Raw genomic sequence first — 23,215 nt, 5'->3', positions numbered from 1 at the left:
CCGGTCGGCCTGCTCAGATCTTCACGGGCCGTGTTCCCCTGGTGGAGGGGTGACTGTGGCCTCAGCTGGTCGGCTAGTCAGATCTTCACAGGCTGTGTTTCCCTAGTGGATGGGTGACTGTGTTGAAAACTGATGCAGATGGTGAGCCCACTTCTCGACTGGGGCCTGGGTGGGCGAGTTGGGCTGAAGCTGGGCTGCCTCAGACCTATAGGGAGGACACTGGGACTAAAGTCACCTGGAGGTCCCGGCTGACTGCGGGCTAAAATCCAGCTTCACAGAGAGGCCCTGCCGTTGGGGGTGCTGAGCCCCAGATGGGCCAGTGATATGTGGCTCCTGGCTTCCTGGGAGGCGAGGAACCCCAGCGAGGAGGAAGGGAGTGGGAAGGCACTTAGGGCCCCAAACCTGAAAACCTCCAATGCTCGCCAGACCCTGGGACTTGGGGGCCCGAGACTTGTCTGTTCTATGCTCCCACGGCCCACATCCCTTCTCCCCGAGGCCCTCCTGACTCCAGGGCCCATGTGCCCTCTACTCCCTGTGCTACTCCTCCAGGGAACCACGCAGACTCCGCTCAGCCACGGCACTTCTCTTCACGTGGAATGTTCTGGTCGCAGCTCCACTGAGAGTGTAAATATGGTCTTTATAGAGAGGAGGCTGGGGCGCTCCCTGCACTCAGAGCCTTGGTGCCGCCGAGTTAGTGTTGGCCTGGCACTCCGGGCAGGGCTGCCCTTTCAGAAGAAGTGCCAAGTGAAACACCGCTGGGCACTCTGCGCTCTCTAAGGAGAGCCCCGCCCACCACACGCCAAAGATGCAGCTTCATTGACAAAAAAAGGTTTCCATTCTTCATCCCAATGCTTCTTTGTGGCCCTTGCCACTGAAATTTTGACTTTTACAATATGCCTTTACGGAAAACGTCTATCAGTAAATAAGCTTATGCTTAGTCTTGGGAATCAAAAAAGCAAATCCAATTGCTTGCTTGGGGTGGACAGCTCTAAAACTACCAGCTTTCAACTGTCAAAGGAAAGGAAACTCGAACCCTCTCTGGCAGCTGCCCTGGTCGGCCTTGTGCTGGGCACTGTCTTCCAGAGACCCTCAGAACAGTACAGTCTTTTCTCTCTGATTATAGAAGAGGAGGCGGAGGCTCAGTGAGGACCTGCTCAAAGTCACACAGTGAGGAGATGCGGCCACCAAGCTTTGAGCCAAGGGCTCCTGACTTCAAGTTTGGGGTCCTGCCGCAGGCACACAGATTTCTGAGTCAAAGTCCAACGCCTCGCTGAGTCCTTCACCACGATGTCATGCATGTGCTCAGTTGCTCAGTCGTGTCCAACTCTGTGACCCCATGAACTGTAGCCCACCAGGCTCCTCTGTCCCTGGGGTTCTCCAGGCAAGAACACTGGAGTGGGAGCCACATCCTCCTCCAGACACCACACACACGTACCAGTTACAGGTTTCTCATCAGAGGCAGGTGTCTTGACTCTGTCATTTTAATGCAGCTGCATGACAATCTCCCTGCTGCTGTCTTCTGCTACTTTATCATTTTATTGCTACCAACATTTCAATGCCAAGTATTTTCCTGACTAATTTTCATCCACCATTTAATTTACTGACCCTTGCCCTGGCGCCTTTAAGAAGAAAAGGGAATGTGTTTGAATGCAGGAGCTCTTCTAGAGCTTGCAGGGGTGTCTGAGGAATCACTGTTTGGAATGGGAGGTCCACACTCAGGATGGGAGGTCCTCAGGGTCATGTGAAGTGCAGCACGCAGGGGACACATGGAGATCTATTTTAGTAACAGCAGAAAATACTAAACATGTCTACACTATTTCACAGTTACCCCATGACTTTAGAAAGCATGCCATACCTACAAGACTTAAAGGAAAGAATTGCTAGGTTTGCCCTTTTTTAAAGAAGAGGAGGTGGTCCAGTGGTTAAGAATCCACCTGCCAATGCAGGGGACACAGGTTCGATCCCTTGTCCGGGAAGATTCCACATGCCATGGAGCAACTAAGCCCGTGCACCACAACCATTAAGCCCTCGCACCCTAGAGCCTGTGCTCCGAATCAAGAGAAGCCGCCTCAGTGAGAAGCCGGAGCACCGCAACTAGAGAGCAGCACCTGCTTGCCACAACCAGAGAAGAGCCCGAACGCAGCAAGAGAGGCCCAGTGTGGCCACAAACAAATGAATAAACACAAATCTAATGGTAAAAATAAATCAACAAAGAACATTTTAAAAAAGAAAAGGAAGGCTGATATGTCATAAGAAACACTGAAACAGTTAAAATAAAACAGACAAAGGACACCAAAATGTAAGCACAGAAGAAAAATCAAGAAAGATTTTAAAAGGCACAACACTTTGACAAAGAAGAACTGTAAGTTCTTATTTTCTTAGCCTGGCTGCGGGGCAATGATTAAGACAAGTGTAGGACACGACTGAAGCAACTTAGCACCAGCAGCAGGAACACAGAGAGAACTCAGCCAGGCCCCTGCCCTGCAGTCCAATCTGCTCAAGGAGCAGGAAGAGGACTTTTGGATGTGGGCTCTGGACACCACCCGGGTGCAGGCACCGCACCTTCCCCCTACCGGCCATGTGACCTCGGGAGTGTCACCCAAGGTCCCATGCTCTAGTGTCTTCATCTGTGGAAGGGGGAGCCCACCTGGCAGGTGTATCAGGAAGATCTCAGGTACGAATGCATGGATGGGGCACGTAGTGAATACCCAGCAGTGGTGGCTAGTAGAAATATTTTAGTATTACTTTCACTCCAGTCAAGCCTCTCTTGGCTCCAAGGTTTTACAATCTGGGGTTTGGAGGTTCATTTACCTTCTAATTATCAGCAGAATTGTGTGTCTTTCTGGATAGAGGATCTGGAGAATCCTCCAAATGTTTAAAAGGACTGGTGGCTCCAAAACATTTAAAAACATGTGCCTCTTAAAAAAAAAAAAACGGCCTTTTGGAGAAATGTCAAAGGCAAAGCTGGAACCACTCCTGGAACCCAGATAGGTAGCGCAGGTAGGAGCCACGAGGCTGACTGCCCCCACACCCTGGGCCTCAAAGACTCTCCCCGCGTGGCACCCCCGCCTTCCCAGCTGGCCTCACAGCCTGAGGATCCATGGGACCCGCTGCAGCTCTGCAGGGAGAGGAAGAGGCCCGGCTGCTCGTCTTCCGTGGGTGCTGTTCTGCAGGCTGCTGGACCTTCTGTCACCTGCTTTCTCGTCCAGCAGGATCTCTTGCGCGTCTGACTCGGTGTTGAGCTGGGAGGCCTCCCACCCCTGCTCCGCGCTCCGCTCTCCGCTCCAGCTGTCGGGGACAGACTCCCATTCTCTGCCTGGGTCCCCGGGGCTGGGGGCTGAACACAACCCATTTTTTCTTTTTCTCCGTCATGAATGTTCTTTCTGGAGGTGTGGGCTCCCCTTCTCGGGATGGAAGAGGCACAGGCAAAGAAGGAGGTAGCTGTTTGTGTTGTATCTGCTACAGGGCGGGTGCTTGGAACCAAGAGGGCTGGCCGGCGGGTAAATGGGTGAGCAGCCGCTCCCTGGAGGATGCAGGGAGGGGGTCAGCAGTCAGTGGTGAGTGCCCACCTTTCTTCTCGGGGCTGCTTCTCAGCACAGAGTGAAAAAGGCAGCCCGTGCCCTGCCATCAGGTTCCAGGTGGGGATGCTCACGCAGGAAAGGCCCACCTGAGGGGTCCGACAGAGACCACACCCAACCTCATCCTGCTTAACCATCACAGAGGACTAATCCAGCCCCATCAGTGCCAGGAGGAAAAGCTACTTACACCTGCTGCCTGTGCCTGTCCACCCCCCTCCCCATGCGCAGAAAGGACTGGATCCACGGGAACGCAGGTCGAGAGAAGGCTTCCACCACCCAGCACAGGATCTGCCGGGCCCAGGACTCAACATTAACAGTTGCTGAACAAACAAACGCACAAATGGAACGAGACGGAGTTTCCTTAGGACTTTTGGTCTGGACCACTCTCAGTTTAGGACTGCTTTGAAGACAAGTTGAAGCTGTGTGTGGTGATATTATTTAAAAATACACAGCTCAGTGGCTAGGTCCTGAAAACTATCTGAAGTTTCCTCAGATCAGTTAGGATGCATCCAGTTTACTTGGCTCCTAGTGAGTTGGGTTTGTGCCCTCTTGTGGACAGGACTAACGTTCAAGCATGGGAAACCACGGCAAGGGGTGGGGGAGGGGTGAAAGACCTCGCACAGTGACCCCGCCTACTCTGACCCGGCTGCCCAAGCTCAGGGAAGTCACAGGTCACAGAACCCCTCTGGTCTCAGTTTCAGAAAAGCCATGTATTGGGATGGGCTGGACACCATCCTTAAAGCTCAAGGACCTTGAAATGTGAGCTCTGAGTACCTTGGTTCTTGGTGAGCTTGCTCTAGAATATACTGACAGAGCCAAACAGAAATGTTTTTGTTGTTGCTCAGTCGCTGAGTCGTGTCGGACTCTTAGTGACCCCATGGACTGCAATACGGTAGGCTTCCCCTGTCCTTCACAGTCTCCCGGAGTTTGGTCCATTGAGTTGGTGATACCATCCAACCATTTCATCCTCTGCTACCCCCTTTTCCTCCTGCCCTCAATCTTCCCCAGAAAGAATGTGAACGTGAAAGTCGCTCAGTCGTGTCTGACTCTTTGCAACCCCATGGACTATACAGTTCTTGGACTTCTCCAAGCCAGAATAGTGGAGTGGGTAGCCCTTCCCTTCTCCAGGAGATCTTCCCAACCCAGGGGTCGAACCCAGGTCTCCCGCATTGCAGGCGGATTCTTTACCAGCTGAGCCACAGGGAAGCCCAAGAATACTGGAGTGGGTAGCCTATCCCTTTTCCAGGGGATCTTCCCGACCCAGGAATCGAACTGGGGTCTCCTACATTACAGGCAGATTCTTTACCAACTGCACTATCAGGGAAGCCCAATCTTTATCAGAATCAGGGTCTTTTTCAAGAGTCGGCTCTTCTCATCAGGTAGCCAAAGTATTGGAGCTTCAGCATCAGTCCTTCCAATGTTTCCCTGGTGGCTCAGATGGTAAAAGAATCTGCCTTCAATGCAGGAGACCTGGGTTCAATCCCTGGGTTGGGAAGATCTCCTGGAGAAAGAATGACAACCCACCCCAGTATTCATGCCTGGGAAATTCTATGGAGAGAGGAGCCTGAGGGGCTACAGTCCATGGGGTCGCAAAGAGTCAGACACAACTGAGCAATGAACAAAAACTTAAGTCCCCTCAAAATATCTGGAGGCCACTGTCTGAATCCCACAAATGTCCCAAAATTTCTGGCTACAGGTTCTGGGCACCACTGGGGCCCCTGTGACCCAACAGAAGCTCACTTACTAAAAACTGCAGCAACTGTCCCCAAGCACCGTCCCTGGGAAGGCTGGTGTGGAGTCAGCCAGGCCAGGAAGGGCAGCAAGCCAGGCTCCCTGGCCAGGCGGAGCCCCACAAGGTGCTGACAGACGCTGCTGCCCCTCAGCAGGCTCACATATCCTTTTGCCAATAAAACAACTTAGAAAAATCACTCCCGGAATTGCACACAAATATCCCAGCCATCCATACAGTTCCATGAGGTAAACATAAGCTGCCTCTACAGAAGGGCAAAACAGAGGGCTTGGCAAGTAAGGAAGCTCGGCCAACCACACCGTGTGGGAGTCAGGGGTGAAAGTGTGCCCAGAACCCAAGTGTCTGGACCCCCAAGTCCTGGGTTCTTGTCTTTACATCACATTACTTCTCAAACTCACAAACCCAAAGCAGGCTCTGCAGGCCTGTGGCTTCCAGCCAGAGCCAGGCCCGAGGCTGTGCTGCTCCGGGTGCAGCCGGCAGTGGTGGGGGGAGGGGAGGACGCGACTCGGGGGCCAGGTGACAGGGCAGTCCATGACGCATGCACACCTGTGTCCCCAGGCCCATGGAGAGACTGCCTGCAGGCCCTGGAAGATGGCCACGACACCAGCTCCATCTACCTGGTGAAGCCAGAGAACACCAACCGCCTCATGCAGGTGTGGTGCGACCAGAGACATGATCCCGGGGGCTGGACGGTCATCCAGAGGCGCCTGGACGGCTCGGTCAACTTCTTCCGGAACTGGGAGACATATAAGGTGAGGACATCCCCCCCCCCCCCCCCGACACACACACAGAGCGCCAGGGCCCTTGGAGGGAGCCAGGTGCTGCCCATGAGGCCTGTGTGGCCCCGAGGAAGGAGGAACCTGACAGAGCCACCAGATGGGGAGGACCGGCTGCTCCTCCCCTGCCCCACCAACAACAGCGGCGGGGTACAGAGTGAGGGGTCCAGACCACGAAAGCTCCACGGATGGGGTGGGAACTTAGAACCCAATCCTGATGTGGGGAGCACTGTGGTCCCGGCTAGGGCTCCCAGGGGAAGACCTGCCCTCAAAGCCCAGAAAGGGCAGGGCCTGAGGCTCCAGGGCCCTGGGAGGATCTCCCACATGGCCCGCTGTAGGGAACTGCAGAGATACTGGGTCGTAACCCCAGGGTTCAGCCTCGGGGCTCCCAATTCCCAGGGAGCTGAGCGCTCCTCCTTCTGGAGGAGAGGCTGAGGGCTCCGCCCACTCCTGGCTTCCTCCTCTGAACAAAGAGGCCGATGGAGGACACCCCCGCAGACAGGTGCTTCTGTTCATCACCTCCTTACTCTCAGGTCAGCCCCAGTGGGGAGAGGCTGGCCTGGACCCAGTTTAGTGATGAAACGTCTGCTCAGACAGGAGCAGGCAGAGCAGTGAAACACAGCGAGGTACAGCCTCGATGCCCGCACGCCGACCAGCACCAGGACCACGGCACCCACACTAGGCTCCGCGGGCCCCACTCCTGCCCTGCTTGTCCTCCAACCCGCCTCCTGACTAGCCTGTGCCCTTTGCTTCCTCCTCTTTCTCCACTGCCTCCTAGCTGAGAGGTTCTTGAAGACTCACTTCCCTAACTCCTTCCACCTCCTTTCCATGTTCCCTTCCTTGGAGCAGTCGGCACAGGGGTACATCTGGGCTCTTGGCTCAAGCCCCGGCTCACGTGCTCTGTGACTCTGGGCCTCTCTGGGCCTCAGTCCACCCACTCTAGGGAGGACACTGAGTGTACCCCGCTCACAGAGCTGCCGTGAGGATTAAGAAAATAACCTATGAAACGTTCTGAAAAGTGCCAGCACATCATTAAGTGCTCACTGAACACTAGCTATTATTATCATTAACAAATTCAGCTATTTCCAAGACTTCAAGTGGCCACCACTTGGCCGATGACTCTCAAAACTATATGGAAAAACGGTAATATATCCACTGGATTCTAGACCTAGGAGGGATCATGACTTTGTCAGAGCTCACACCTGTGCCTTAGTTTACAAGAGACCCTTACACACAGCCCCTCCCCAGAGAAAGGATCAGAAACTCAGAGAAAGTAAGGGAATTGCCCAGGGAACTCTTGTTGCAAGCCTACTGTGTGCTAGGCTCTCAATTTACCAGGTTACGTGTGTCCCTATAGCAACCCTGCAGGATGGGTAATGAAGAGGAACCCGTGTTCACACGCTGCCTAGCATGAGACAGGCGCTCTGTCAGTGGTCTTGAGTGATGCCTGACTGAGGCTGGGAACATGCAGACTCATCAAGTGACAGCCAGGTGGGGAAAGCAAGGGATTATATGCAGGCCTGCCTTCTGCTCTGCCTGCTTCCAAGACCCTGCATCCGGCACTGAGCAGCCGACAGCTGGGCCCAGCTGGCTGAGCACACTGCGTGTTCCTCACTAATGCTTTCCCGCATTTACCCCAGCAAGGGTTTGGGAACATTGACGGCGAGTACTGGCTGGGCCTGGAGAACATTTACTGGCTGACGAACCAAGGCAACTACAAGCTGCTGGTGACCATGGAGGACTGGTCTGGCCGCAAGGTCTTTGCAGAGTATGCCAGCTTCCGCCTGGAGCCTGAGAGCGAGTATTACAAGCTGCGGCTGGGGCGCTACCATGGCAACGCTGGCGACTCCTTCACCTGGCACAACGGCAAGCAGTTCACCACCCTGGACAGAGACCACGATGTCTACACAGGTAGGAGCAGTGGGGTCACTGGCAGGTGAAGGGCCGGGGAAAGGGATCAATCAAAGCACAGCCTCTGACTCCTGGGCCTGAGAACAGGACCACCCCAGGGCCCAGCTGCCCAACTCTGTTCCCATCCCCTGAAGGTCTACTCCTCTGCCCTCTGCCCACAGATCCCCTTCGCAATGCTGGGTCAGCATGGCCTTTATGGAAAGGGGAAGGTCCAGAGGTCCCCGAATGACACACTGGAGGGCCACTCTGGGCCAAGCTGGACATTGCGCTGGGCTGTGCACCGCGTCACTCCCTGCCTGAGCACCGGAGTCGGGGCCACACAGCCTGTGGACAGGGCTGCCCCGCCTCCTACGGGCGTGCCTCCCCGTTCCTCTGGGCCTGTTTCCACATCTGGAAATGAGGACATACCTACCAGGCAGGGGATGAGAAGGGGGTGAGAAGGTGAGAATGTGCCTTCAGTGCTCTGCCTGGGATTTGGGAGACTTGGGCTCTGAGCGGGGACAGTCTCTCAGGCACTCTGTTAGTGCAGCGCTGTGGGGAGCTACTGAGAGGAAACGGGGCAGGAGGGACGAATCCACCTGCCCAAGAGTGCAGACCTCAGGGCCAGATCTTTAGTAAATAAAAAGCAAGAGAGAAAACAAAAAACTGTGAGAAGCACACACAGCCCGGCCCCGGGGCTAGACATCAAATCCCCGTGTGCATCTCAAGGCTCCACCTCAGCTCCTGGGGACGAGGGGCCCTGCGCCCTTTTCAGGTGGCAGAATTCATGGCTCCTCTGCAAGGGGCTGAGCCCCCCTTCAGGCCGAGGCTATCTATTCTCGTGGGCGAACCTGGCCCCTTAGTCCCAGGCTACAGGCTACTCCCCGCTTTGAGGACACTAGTGGTAAAGAATCTGCCTGCCAATGCAGGAGACTCAAGAGACGCGGGTTCGACCCCTGGGTTGGGAAGATCCCCTGGAGGAGGAAATGTCAACCCACTCCAGTATTCTTGCCTGGGAAAATCCCACGGACAGAGGATCCTGGCGGGCTACAATCCAGGGGGTCGCAAAGAGTTGTTCACGACTGAGTGACTGAGCCCCAGGAACTCCCTGCTCTTCAGAAAAGCCCGGCTGCCTCCCCCACCCCAGGAGGGTCCCCACCCCAGGTCCCCAGGCGGCAGACTGGAACATGCCCACACCTCCACCTACTCCCTGGAGCCGAGCTGACCCTGCCACAGGGGCCCCCAGGAGGCGGCGTGTCTGCTGAGACCGGGGTTGCCCAGGCTTCAGGAAGATATAACCCTCTGAGCTGGTCGGACACCGGGGACAGAAGGCTGGCTTACAGCCATTATGGGGAGTAGCAGAAGGCTGCTCTGCGACCCCAACCATCAGGCCCATCCGGCAGCAGCGTCACTGGACGCGAGGCAGTGAGTTCCCCGTCCCTGGAGGCGTGTGGGGCAAGCTTAGGAGGGGCGTCCGCTGGCTGAGGGAAGGCTTGGCTGTGGCATGCCCAGGGCCCTGCCCTCTGAATCCGACACAACCACTCGGAGTCTGTGACCTCGAGTCGTAGCCCAAAGGAGCCGGGGAGAACTCTGGGAAGACCTGGGCTGCCGGGGCTCTGGGCGCCTGGCGCTGGGACTCCTCTCCGCGTTCTGCCTCAGCCAGCCTGCTCCCTCCTCACCTCACCCCACGGCGGCTTCTGGAGCAGAGCCGCCAGCCCCGCTGGGTCACAAAACCCACAAACCTGGTAAGGCAGCCAGTCCCCTGAGTGGGGTGCCCCCCGGGCCTGACAGTGCCGTCCCCACTCCTGGGAAGGGCGATGCCCCTGCGTGCCCACTTGTGCCCTGCCCTCACTTTTACTGGTGTTCTGAACTGCTTGTCCTTGGCAGCACAATCCAGCATGATATGAGGGTGCCAGAAACTTTATGAAATTATCTTGCTTTTGTGGAAAAAAAAAAAAATTTGGCTGGATGACAGGCTAGGGAGGAATAATGGAACATTTCATCTTAAACACTTCCTTTGTCACTCTTGAAAGACTCTTGATCTAATAGTTTCAATGAAAAAGGAATTCCTAAGAAAAAATCTTTGGCTCTCCACCGGCCCACTTTGGGTGATTTCCGTTTCCTGCACAAACCCGGGGTGTGGAGCCCTCCCCGGTGCTTGCTCCACAGCTAGCCCTGGGCTAGTACTCGGCCTCCTTCAGCTCCCAGGTGGGTCCTACCTACCTTGTGCGGGGCATCGCCTCATCCTTCTTTTACAAGGAGTGTTCGAGGGCTCACCAAGGTTAGGTTGCTCACCCAAGATCACAGAGCCCCAGTCAGAGGGATGGTCTGAGCAGGTCTGAGGCCCCGTGGCCTCTCTGGCATCCTTGTTCCAAATGCCCCCCAGTGGGCAGGGGTCCCTCGGAAGCCCCCCAAGAGCAAACAGCGGACACAGGTCAAACCTCCTCCCTGATCTTCTCGCTCTTTCTCTCCTGCAGGCAACTGCGCCCACTACCAGAAGGGCGGCTGGTGGTATAACGCCTGTGCCCACTCCAACCTCAATGGGGTCTGGTACCGCGGGGGCCACTACCGGAGCCGCTACCAGGACGGGGTCTACTGGGCTGAGTTCCGTGGAGGCTCCTACTCGCTCAAGAAGGTGGTGATGATGATCCGGCCCAACCCCAACACCTTCCACTAGGCTGGCCCCCCTCAGGACCGTGAGGACCAGGACGCTGGACTCTGATTCCCCGAATCACCGCAGCAGATAAATGTGACCGATCTCTGTCCCTACTACTCCTCTCCACCTCGGACAGCCCTTCGTGTTTCCAGACAGGACAGGACTGCACACAAGTCTTTCCTTAAGTAAATTAAGTCCCTACAATAAAAACACACCTGCAAAGTACCTTCGTAATATACACGTGTGTGAGCCGACCTCGTGCACCTGTGTGTATGCCACGTATATATGCGTTTAGATATATAGCCATGCCATATATCTAGATACATATATATAGGTTTGCCGTATATACTGAAACACGTGTGTGTTCAACTCTCAGATGCTGAGGGCTGCTCACGACAGCTCTGTTCTTAGGAGAAGAGCACTTCGTTCGTGTTGTGTTTCTTGAGTCTGAGGGCGCATCGCGGACCGTTTCGCTCCAGTTCCAACAGCAGGGCTTGGTGTGCCCGTGCCTGGCCGCTCCGAGGGCCGGCCACAGTGCTACCCTCTCACACCGGGCTTCCCAACCTGCTTGCTTAAGATCCTCTTTGGCACCTAACCCAGTTTCAGAATACCCTCCCCTCTCTATTTCTAGCCTTCTCCTCGTTCTCAGGACAGTTCGCCACCTCCCCAGCCAGCCAGCCGCCCACCCGCCCGCGCATTCACTCGCCCCGTTCACTAAGTGCCTTTTGCACTCCAGTCCCAGCCGCTCGAGTTCCAGGCACCTTTCCTGTTCTCCTCTCCTCGCCGACTTACTCCTCACCTTTTCTGTCCCCCTGTTCTTTCTTCCCAGGCAAGATTCCCTAGCTTCTCAGTAGGAAACAGTCTGGACTCCACGTGGTCAGGAAAGGGAAAGTCAGGCCCCAAAGCTTGCTCTCGACCACACGGACAATGGTTAATTTCAGTCTCGTACCTTCCAGTCACAATTAGCCTACCTGTCATTTTAACCTCCGCAGAAGTAACAGCCTACCTTGCCAGAAGATGCTCAACTGAAGAGAAAGCATCATCCAATTGCTGGGGGCCCCAAACAGCTACAGACCAAAGGTGCCATGGTCTCAGGCCAACTGGCGTCCACATCTCGTCTCCAGACTACACTTCCCCAGAGACCAGGCGCCTCAAAAACGAGAACTGGCCACTTGCCGTGAGTTACTGAATAACCAGGGGCCACGGAGCCTTCGGTCAGCACGTTGCTGGCCCTGAAGCATCAGGCTCGGTACTGCTGGGACTCTTGCCAAGCAGGGAGTGAGGGATGAACAAGAAGGTGAGACCCTCCTGGAGGGTGCATGGGTCAGGGCGGGCGGGTGAGACGGTGGAACGTTTGGTACTGTTTGCGTCCGGCTGTGTACCTATTACCTCAGCAGTCTCACAAGTGTACCATGTAGCACGTTTTGTGTATATAAAAGGGAGGGTTTTTTTTTTTTTAATATATTCTCAGATTATCCTTGTAATAACACATCTGCAATAAAAGCCATCTGTGCTATTTGGATGTATCTATATTGTGCGTTATTGTTTTAGAAAGCCTTCCTGGGGCCTCCGACACCACAGCCTCTTTGAGTAACACCAGGAAGAGATTCATCCACTGAAATCTATTAAATGACACTCCACTCTCCCTATCCCTGGTTGCCACCCACGCCCTCAGGAGTCCCATGACAGAACCTCAGGCCACGAAGGCTCTCTGGAGTCCCGCCTCCTTAAGTCCAGTTGTATTCTGGATGTCTCTGATGGATACAGGCAGTGCAGTCAACCCCTAAAACACCCTTCCCCAGATCTGGTCCCATTTCATCAAATGGCACCATCTACTTAAGTGCTCTGGGCTTCTCTAGTGGCTCAGATGGTAAAGAATGTGCCTGCAAGGTGGGAGACCTGGGTTCGATCCCTGGGTTGGGAAGATCCCCTGGAGAAGGGAATGGCTACCCACTCCAGTATTCTTGTCTGGAGAATTCCCAGGATGGAGGAGCCTGGAAGGCTACAGTCCATGGGATTGCAAAGAGTCAGACACAACTGAGCAGGCACACCTACTCAACTGCTCGGGCCAGAAGCAAGGACTCCTGCCTCTCCCTGGCCATGGTCCACCATCCCTCCGCGCAAGGCCTCTTCTCTGCCTTGGTATAGGCCTTCCTCCCCTCTCCCCTTGACTGAGGCTCCCCACCAGACCAGGAGCCCTGTGCCTTCGCCTTCCTCGTTCCAATATGACTTCCACACAAGCTGCCAGAACCACCTTTGGTGGACAGGGAAGGCGTTTCTGGGCACGACAGGAAACCCCAAAACCATAAAGGAAAAGACAAGGGATAGGACTAAAGAAAATACCATATTTTTTTGCCCTCTGACAAACAAAGCAAAATAAAACATGACCAAGATTGAAAAGCAAATACTAAATGAGAGAAAAATTTAGGATTGACATTCATGCTGTGCCAAGAACTCTTTCAAATTATGAAGAAAGATATAAACACTGTTACAGAAAACTTGGTGAAGCACACAAACGCAGTGAAAGACTCACAAGTGGCCAGTAGACAAGAAAAGAGGCCAACCTCAGTAATCACCAGAGAGCTACATTAAATCAAGCAGAGACCATCACATGGCGCCTGGCGGACTGGCAAAGATGACAAAAGGCCAGTCTCCACGTTGACAAGGGAATAGAGAGGAAACACGTACTCCGTGTACTCTGGATGGAAGCATAAACTGATTCAATACTTCTGAAGAGCAGTCTGGCAATGTATATATCAACATTTGAAAGGCACTTAAACCTTTGGACTCACCAATCTCTCTTCGTGATAACCAAGCAATGGTGCCACACGAGAGCCTTTTCTGGCAGAGCGGTCGTGTGGAGAGACTGATGCTTACTGAAGCTTACTGAGTGCTGGGAACTGGACTTGTGTCCACGTATGCGACCTCACAGCAGCCTGTGAAGGAGGGACTATTGTTCTCACTCCACAGTAGGGGAGCAAGTGGGGCTTGCAGCCAAAGTGCTGGTAAAAATGCACCTGCAGGATTATTCCAGAAGGTTCTGGGTGTCAGGCTCTAAGGAAAGAGTTCTCAACTCCCTTCTCCCAAACCCCCAGTCAGTGGCGGGGGTCACAGTGGAATCTGGACACTACCAAGGCTCCTCAACTTTGGCCCAGACCATGCCCACCCCACCCTTGGATACCTGGAGTGGAGCGTGTGGCACGCAAGGATAGAAGATAGAGGAAGACAGAGCCTAACCTAACCTGTCATTGGTTGTCTGTACAAACCCCGGAGCTGCGAGCTCGGGAAAGGGGGATGAGGGGTAGCAACTTTTTTTCTCAACTGGCTGGGAATCAAACGAAAGCAGGGCATGACACCACCGTTCTCCAAGCCCCACTCACCCCAATACCCAAAGCTGCTGTTGTTGTCATTCAGTCGCTAAGTCATGTCCCACTCTCTGCAACCCCATGGACTGCAGCACGCCAGGCCTCCCTGACCCTCACCATCTCTCAGAGTTCACCCAAGTTCCTGTCCGTTGAATCAGTGATGCCATCCGACCATCTCACCAAGCCCCACCCACCCTGATACCTAAAACTGAGTCTTGGTTAAATCATATCCCAGCTACATGGAAGGAGAGGAAGGAATAAGCGCACTAGAGACTAGGAAATCCACTCTCCCTGGGGTAAAATGGTGGAAGGTGAGCAGTTTGCCAAACCAACAGCATCATAGAAGAGAACAGGGAGAGGAAAGGGCGGTGCTCAGAGCACAGCTTCTGGTGCCCCAGGAGTCACTCCCCGGCCAACTTGCAGCCCATCAGCACTCGGCCCAACCAAACCCACATCCACACCCCTCTTCCTCCCCCAGCCCGCCCAGGGACTTCTAAGGGGACAGTCACAGGGCTCCTCCTACTACTAAGGACTCCATGGTGAGCAGATCCACAGACAGACCCAAGAGGAAGTCAGTGAAACACTGGTGGATGGAGAGCACCCGCCTCCTGGACTCCTGCGGGGAACATGGCGGGAAGACAGAGAGTGACGCTGAATGGCACCCCTCCCCCGAACCAAGCGGATCTGAGCCAAGACTGAAAACAGAAACCTTTGAACTACTGCAAACACGGGGCGGGGGTCCACGACGCTCATAATCCACAGGTGCTGTGTGGGAACTCAAGGGTCCCCTGATCTCCCAGGAGCACCTCATCCGTTGTATATGGTCTGGGAAAGACTCTCAGTTGCAGTAAGGGAAAGCTAGAGAGCTGGATTAAACAGAAAAGGGAACATTTTTTAAGTGCAACAAAATGTTAAACAGCCACTTTTTCTGCCTCAGTTTTACCTGAGGCTCGAAAGGCTAAGGACAAAATAATAGCTGCCAAAGATTCCCACATTCTGGAGCAAGGTGCAGGACCATCCCTGTGAGGGGGTGGCTCCACATTGGTTCTGCAGCATCAGCTGACTGCCCATCTGTGGGCTATGTAGGAGGCTCAGAAAGTGCATCCCAAGGAGTTGGGGTGGGCGGGGGGGAGAGGATGAGTTGTCCCCATGCTATGCTCCCCACCACCACAGGGAGGGTGGGTGCTCCCCACCCACCCTACTCAAGTCTAGTGAGAGGAGCTTCCAGGGACCATTCCAGGAGCCTGGCGTGGGTGAGCGTCAGCACTACCATCTGACTCATGTCTCAAGTCTGCAGGCCGGGGCGGGAAGCAGTGAGAAGCGGTACTGCACTGCGAGCCAAGGGCAGGACCACAGTGGGGGGTAGGGAGGCCCGGACATGGGTCCTAGGAACCAGGGGGCTGCCTGCATGGAGGGGAGGGGGCAGTGCTGGAGGTCCAGGGGCCAAGGAAGGGCACTGCTCCCACAAAGGGAGCTGAGTCAGAGGTGCCCAGGATGGAAATTCTGAAGAAGCAGCAGCAAAGGGGGAGAAAGGAGAGCAAAGCGAAGAAAAGACAGAGTGTGCGTGCTGGCGATGGGCACGCGCACAGGGCACCAGCTCTGGTTCCAACCTCAGGGGCCACATCAGATGGGCCCTTGCCTCCCCCTCGTCTGTCACGTCTGTTCCCACCCCGAGGGCCACAAAACTCAGTGGCCCTGGGGGAGGTGGGCTCTGGTGGACTGAGCGTGTGCCTCCCCACCCCAGGCCTCCTGCCCGGCCAGGCTGTGGGAGCCCAGGCTTCTGAGCCCTACCCTGGACGGTCTGCAGGGACGTGACTGTTAACAGCAGAGGGACTTCGGGGCCTGCTGCGTTCCCTGGGTTGACTGGTAAAAGAGCTAATCCACAGAGCAGGCTGGAAAGGACACTGGGGAAAAATAAAGTCGGTTTCTTCTTACACCTGATTGAGTCCAGCTCCTTTAATAAGCTGGTTACATAAGGACACGAGGTATCTCCCGGAGTCCATGAGCAGGGACGCAGCTGGGCCTCACGAGGGCCAGGAACCAGAAACTGCCTGGAAGGCCTTCTAAGAGGCCAGGCGGCCGCCTCTCGGCCTCTCTCCCTTTCCTTCCCCTTCCCCTTGCCTGCAGGGTCTCTGTTTCTCATTGAGAGGATCTGCTTTTCCCAGCACGGAATTTCTGAGCTCACGTGTCCTCCCCGACTGAGTGCCAGCAAAGATCTGAAAGCCCTCTCCTCCCCGACTAGCTCCCAGCCAGGGGACCCGACTGGTCCGTTCCAGCTGGTCGTCCACCTCACTTCTATGGACTGGGCTCCAAGCAGAGCTGCGCGGAAGGCACGCGGCTGCTGGTGCTCAAGGCAGTGGAAGGAGTAGGGGAAGTTCCCAGGGTCCCACGGGAGGAAAGGTCAAAGCTGGCGCTGTACCCGAGAGGGTGTCCAGGCGATACTCCAGCTGTGGTTGGAGACCGCGCTTTGCCAGCTAGATGGATTCTGTCCATTACTCGTTACATCGTGTCCCATTCCCAGCTCCTCCCCTGCAGACGCTTGCCCTCCCAGGCTCAGCTGTGTCACTAAGAATGACACACAGCTGTGCCCAGATGGGGCTCTTCCTGCCCTTCCTGGATACGCGGAGTTTCTCAACAGCCTCCATGGATACAGGAGGCCACGAGTCCCCTGCTGCTGGGCTCTTCCAGGTATTATTTCCTCTAGATAACATTCATGCCACCCACCACCTGTGGGCGAGTGCTTTCCATGCGCCAGGCACCATATGCATCTCTCTCAACCTTCACAACCACCCTGTGAGGTGGGTTCTACAATTAGCCTCCCTTCGACATAACAGAACTTGAGGCTCACGGGCCCTAGGTGACTGGCCTGAGAACATGTGGGCCTGGGACACTCAGGGTTTGAGCTTGAGCTTGTCTGACTCTTGAGCTCCTGCTTCTGGGAGGATTAGATCTTGGTCCCCAAAGATGAAATGAAACCACTAAGGCTCCTCCCTCACTCCATCATTGCGCCCCTGTATGTCTGAGGATCATGAGGCATGGAGTCTGCTGCCCACAGAAGCAGATGTGTGAGGTGGCCGGCCAGCCTGCCTGTGCAGAAGCAGCCGGATAGACGGTAGGGCCCCAGATGTCAGGAAGTCAGGCCAGGGCTGTTTGCCCAATTTAGCCCCATGCTGACGGCAGAGAAGAGTAAGGGCAGTGATGGAGGACATTGCTCAGCTTCCTGGGGCTTCCGGTCCTTTGCCAGGACTCACAGGGCTGGCTCTGCCTTTCTCCTTTTCTCTTGTCAGACAATCTAGGGACTAAGCCTCGCCCTTTGGCACGGGGAGTGTCCTGCTTGTGGCTGGTCTGGCCGTCACCTCGTGTACCAATTCCATCTCATCCAAGCCTTGGTCTGCACCATCTGGTAACTGGGTCCCCGCTGTGCTGGCTTGTCTCCCATCTCCACAGCTTCAGGACCCGGGCTTGCTTGGCTAGTCTCTCAGATCTCACAGTGAGGCCACAATCAGCCCCAGTCTGGGATTCTGCCACTTGTGGACACATGTCTTGGTATCTACTATCCCTGGGGCACTCCAGTACTCCCATCTCTCCTGACCTGGGGCATCCCAGGCCAGCTCACCCACACATGGGAGCCCAGACACAGATAATCCCTCCCATCTGTGCAGCCTTCCCCAAGCACTTCCACAAGCAGCACCTCCCCCGCTTGCCAATGGTCATGATACATCTGTCTCCACAGGCTGGTCAGGGGTGACCCCTTCTGCCTGAGGTGGTACGTGTGCCCTCCTGGAGCTGAGGGACGTCTCACATGAGGAAGACAGCTCCCTGGGCAAGGGTGAACTGGCCACACTGGCCCTGACCCGTAGCAGAGCCCCTCCCAAGTGGCTAAGTAATCCAGAGGGAGTAGCTAAGAGGGAATGGAATTAGAATTGCCTCTGGAGCTGTGTTTAGACACAGGCCCACACCCCAGTCACCTCAGAGAGTGGGAGAATTAGAAGAATCACACAGCTTCCTTGGAGCTGGGGAAGCTGACCCAGCCCGAGGCGAGTGTGCTGGGTGTGGATGTCTGTCAGCGCCTCTCCAAAGGGCAGCACAGAGCTGTGCTGGGGATGCGGGGAGGGGGACTGAGGAAGGACATTCAGGACGAAAGGCAGGAAGCAAGGACAGCCGGGTGGGAGGCCGGACGGCCTGGCTGCCTAGCCCAGGCCCAGGGAGCATAGCCTTGAAGCAGGAAGCAGAGCTTATCTGCACAAAGAACTTGTGGGTGGAGAAACGTGTATTAAAACTACAGGCCCTCCTTCCCCTGTCATTTCATCGTAAGTCACTGGTAGGTGAAGGCCGGCGCTGCTGGGAGTAGAGAAGACAGGCGGGTAGGCACAGCTGGTGGGAGCGCAGTGCAGCCCAGAGTGGTCCTCACCAGCAGCACTCGTCGTCTTCACCCAGCAGTTCCACCTCCACTCACAGTGTTTCAGAAATGCCCTGGCAGGTGAGCAAAGACACACGCACAAAGGTGTTCTCTGCCACAGCATCCGTCCAGGGGGAAAAGTACAAACGACCTAAGTGTTCATCAACTGGGGCCAAACAAATCAACTCATGTCAGGCCCCAGTCTGACAGGCCACCACGTGGCCATGGGTGCCACGGAGCCACGGGGAAGAATGCAGGAGTCAGGTGCTTGCTGCCACTGAATAATACCCACTGCACTGCAAGGGGAACAAAAAGTAAGGTGCAAAACAGGCTGTTTACCCAAATGTCCCCAGTTTGGTTAAAAAGGGCAAGACTTCGCACACCCCCACGTGCCCAGATACTTGTATGTGTGGATTCAAGTGCCCAGAAGGATACACCCACCTGTCAGCACTGGCCGCCTCTGCAAAGCAGAGACTTTCTAAGGTAAATAAGTTTTACAACAAACAATGTGTTACTTCTGTCATTTTAAGAGTTTGTAAAAGGATCAGTGGGCTTCCCAAGTGGCTCAGTGGTAAAGAATCCACCTGCCAATGCAGGAGACGCAAGAGATGAGAGTTGGATCCCTGGGTCAGGAAGATCCCCTGGAGAAAGAAATGGCAACCTACTCCAGTATCCTTGACTCGGAAATCCCATGGACAGAGGAGCCTGGCGGGCTACAGTCCAGGGGGTCACAAAAGAGTCAGACACGACCTAGCGACTGAACAACAGCAACAAATGAAAACGATCAGTGCGAGCAGAATGGCACCACTGGGCACAGCCTTCCTGGCCGCACGAAGTGGAGCTCTCGCCCCCACTGCCCCCCAGCACTCCGGCCCTGAACAGGCGCTCACGGGACACTGAAGACCTGGATGCCTTACTCTAGGCCTTTCTGAGGATAACTTCCTGGGACCTTTCGGGCCTCATCAGCTTGTCCTCAGGCACCGTTCTTGCTCACAGAGCAGCTGGAATTCACCACCTCTGCCCTAGAGGATTTCCTCCTCTCAAAAATAGCTTCTGAGAGGGACCCAGAACTTCCTGCTTGTCCCAGAGAGCCATCTGACAGTCTTTTTTCTTATTGAGTTTTTTTTTTTTAATGATAAATATTTTACAGCAAACAATTATTGTTTACTCCGTGTAGAAGATTATCTGGGGTTCGCTGCATGCAACAATTTTCCCTTCCCAACAACCCCATGAGGTAAATCCTGTGATTATTCACATTTTAAAGACCATGGAGGGAGGCAGAGGGGAAGCAAGTAACATTTCCAAGATTACTCAGCTAATGAGCGGTGGAGTCAGGACCTAAAAGAAAGTGGCTGGCCAGCAGGCCCCTGGCTCTTAACTACTCTGATATACTGTCTCCAAAAAGTAAACAGAAAATAGCATACATCTAAGGAATCTGAGGATCAGTGGCTTGCCCTGAATTTATGGGTTCACAGAGTCCTCTCCATAAACAGTCAAGAGCAGGTAGGAAGTAATTCCTTCCTCTTTGTCCCCACACTAGTCCCTTGTTGCAGACATCAGCTCAGCACCCACAGCCCAAGGGTACACACCTCCATCTTCACCACTAGAAGCCCAGACCCCAGAGACTAAAGACCAGAGAGGGGGAGAAAAGGAGTCTTTCCCTCCCTAAAGCCTGCTTTCCATAGTCTGGAGTTCAGCCTGAGGCATCTGCTCTGTTTGGGAGATTGTCAACAGAAATTACGTCCTTTTTCTGGGTCGGCCCTACCTTCACAAGGGAGCAGGTCTCAGCTCTGGACTTCCGTTGATACAGCAAACCCAAAATACCTACAGGAATTGCTGGCTCGCTCCACCATCGTGTAGGCCGCCCTGTGGGGTAGCTCGGCATTTCCTGATTCCTGCAGTTAGAACTTGCCTCTCTGTCTCTCTCTGGCCCTGACTGTAACCTGCTCCTAATGCAGCCTGGGGCCTGCTGTGTCTCCTGCGGCAAGTCCGTGGGCACCTTGAGGACACTGTTTTGCCCTCTGTTTCTGCAGCATCTCTTGAATTCCCATGGCGGGTCCATACAAAATATGTGTGCAATGGATGATTGAGTACACTTCAGGCAGTTCAAGTCTTTTTTTTTTTTTTAACACTGAGACCCTGACAGTCGTTTGTGTGTTGAGTTTTACAGCTGGTTTTGGTCCAGCACAGATGAGGAAACCACAAACCAACACGTGGGAGGCAGTGACACAGGTGGGGCCATGCGCTGGTTATCCATCGCTGTGCAACGAATCACCGCCCCCCACGCCAGTTAGCAGCTACAATAATGAATATTTGCCATCTTGCAGTTCTGTGGGTCAGGTGTTTGGGTGTGTCTCAGCTGGGTGTGTCTCTGGCTCACGTGCCCCGTGGGACTGCAGTAAAGCTGTCGGCCGGGGCTGTGTCTCCTCTGGAGGCTCCACTTGGGCGGGATGTGCTTCTGAACTCACTCATGTGCCTCCTGGCAGGCCTCAAACCCTCGCCACCGGCCTCTCCACAGGACTGCCAAATACTGAGCAGCTGGATTCCCCATGGATGTCTGCACCAAGAGGGAGGAAGAAGACAGCAACACCCCCCAGAGAAACAGTCCTTTAATAACTGAAGCCTGGAGGGATGTCCCGTTACTTCCGTCACACTCAACCTGCTGGTAGCAAGTCAGCGTGTCCCGCCGTGCCCCAGGGGAGGGGCTACAGAAGGAAACATGGGGGGCCGTCTTAGGAGCTGTCCATCACGTGAAATCTCTCAGATTCTCAGGGCTATTTTCCCCCCAAAAGAGACATCCCAACGGCCCCAGGTGAGTCCTGAGGCTGGAGAAACTCTAGCCTTTCCTGCATCCCTAACCCTTCACCTCTTCAGGGCTGGCTGACCCTGGCAGGGCCCTCCCTCTCCCATCTTGACCCCCCGTACCACACAGGAGGGTCCTCACGACATTCTCTTTTCTGCCCACTCTCTGGTTTCCCCAGAGGGTAAAGGGTTGTTAGCAGGAACATTCGGCATCTTCTGAGGTTACCAGGCACTGGGGTCAGACTGGGGTTTGAGAACTGGTCTCACCATTAGAAAGTGGCACTAGTAAGTGGTGAAATTTTAGTGAGTTTTTCTCAGCTTGTGCAGCTGTAAATAAGTTTAAAAAAAAAACAAAAAACAGTGCCTCCCTGAAAGGAAGAGGAGCTGGGAAGATTAAATGAAACAATGTGTGCAAGACGTTTGGTGCAACACCTGCCACGTGGTGAAAAACGCGTGCTCTAGTCGTCATTATTATTACTGTCAGATTCTAATTAGACCCTCAAAGACTAAAGGTCAAAGGAGAGCAGTCATCCTGATGACTCTAACCGATTCCTGCTAGGAAAACACACCTTCGCTGGCACAAAAATGGCCTCATGCTCTCACGGCCTTCTGGGGATCACACAAAACTGCTTGACCCAGAGAAAACCTGACTGCAAGTCCTTCCTGTGCCCCAGAAGGGACCAGTGTGACAAGGTGCTCAGCTCTGGGCCACAGAGCATGGAAGAAACAAACCTCCCCTCCAGCGTGTTTTCCTCCCACATTGTTTCTCTCCATGGAGACAGAGATGATAAACAGAGGATGCATAAGTTAAGGTGGGTGGAACCCCAGCCGTGAACAAGAAGTCTTGAGTTAAACTTGGTATCCAGCTGGCATACGACTTTGGTAGGTCATAAGTGAAATTGTAGGGATTCCTTCATTTGCAAAATGGGGGTATTAATAACATCCACTGGCTTTTTAAAAAGTTTTAATTAATTTCTTTATTTTCGGCTGCACTGGGTCTTCGTTGCTGTGCTCGGGCTTTTCTCTAGTTGTGGCGAGCGGAGGGCTACTCTCCAGTTGCGGTACATGGACTTCTCATTGAGGTGGCTTCTCGTTGTTGAGCACAGGCTCTCTGTGCGTGGGCTTCAGTCATCATGGTGCATGGGCTTAGTTGCCCCTCCGCATGTGGGATCTTCCTGGATCAGGGACTGAACCCGTGTCTCCTGCATCGGCAGGTGGATTTTTTTTTATCACTGAGCCACCAAGGAAGCCGCATCCACTAGCTTTTTGTAAAAACTGAGCAGGACTGTGAAGTCCCAGATAAATGGTGGATTTTCAGGTAACAAATCCTGAGATTGCAAAAGTAAAGGCAAAATCCTGTCTGGAAGGGAGAGGTTTGAGATCATATGCAGCTGACGACTAGACAAAATAATGGGAAAGGATTCCTTCTGTGCAGATGCGTTGTGTCTTCGTGTTACTCTGCTGACTGAGAAGCACATAGCTTTTGCCTGCCTGCTGGGCCACTGAGGGGGTGGATGCCTTGATCTGGGGGAAGAAGAGACCTGATCTAAGGCTCTCAGGGCTCAGGAGAGAGGGCAGCAGGTCAGGGCCTGCAGCTTGCGGCTATCGGGTAGAGAAGGCAAGGAGCATGGCCCTGGGCTCCAGGAGCAGGCTTTCTAGAATGCAGGCTTTTCTCTATGGCCTCGACATCCCTTAGCCAGCCCCAAGCTGTGCTTCCCCCGCTAAGGAAAGAGGAGCCTGGATCCACACGGGTCCAGCTGGAGAGACAGGGTAGGAAAGCAGGAGATGACTGGAGGGAGGGATCAGAGGTTTGCGGCCAGGCAGCAGGCTGAGGCTCCAGGAACGACCAGGATGGATCTGTGGAACAAATGAGTATTCCTTGGGGAGTCTTGCAAACACGTGGGGTGGGGAAACTGAAGGGAAAAAAGACTGGATTTCCTGCATGTGGAATGGAATTTTTTCAATTGGGCATTAAAGGAAAGGATTGCCCTTAATGCTG

General features: G+C 54.4%; 2 protein-coding genes across 16 annotated transcripts in view; one reads left to right on the top strand and one right to left on the bottom strand.

Annotated features, from left to right (window-relative positions):
• The window catches only part of ANGPTL2 (angiopoietin like 2), a 36,133-nt gene extending 23,957 nt beyond the window's left edge, over window positions 1-12,176 (top strand). For both annotated transcript variants that reach the window (XM_044926353.2, XM_025262384.3), the window contains exons 3-5: window positions 5,887-6,080; window positions 7,745-8,015; window positions 10,472-12,176. In XM_044926353.2, coding sequence (XP_044782288.1) covers window positions 5,887-6,080; window positions 7,745-8,015; window positions 10,472-10,671 — 665 coding nt within the window. In that variant the 3' untranslated portion in view covers window positions 10,672-12,176. The remainder of the gene's footprint in view (window positions 1-5,886; window positions 6,081-7,744; window positions 8,016-10,471) is intronic.
• Window positions 1-23,215, bottom strand: part of RALGPS1 (Ral GEF with PH domain and SH3 binding motif 1) — a 295,395-nt gene that overhangs the window by 130,401 nt on the left and 141,779 nt on the right. The window lies entirely within an intron of this gene.

The sequence above is a fragment of the Bubalus bubalis genome, chromosome 12, assembly GCF_019923935.1.
Source record: "Bubalus bubalis isolate 160015118507 breed Murrah chromosome 12, NDDB_SH_1, whole genome shotgun sequence".
Classification (NCBI taxonomy): Eukaryota; Metazoa; Chordata; class Mammalia; order Artiodactyla; family Bovidae; genus Bubalus; species Bubalus bubalis.
Note: the sequence above shows the minus strand (reverse complement) of the source record. Positions and strands in the feature narration are given on the sequence as shown.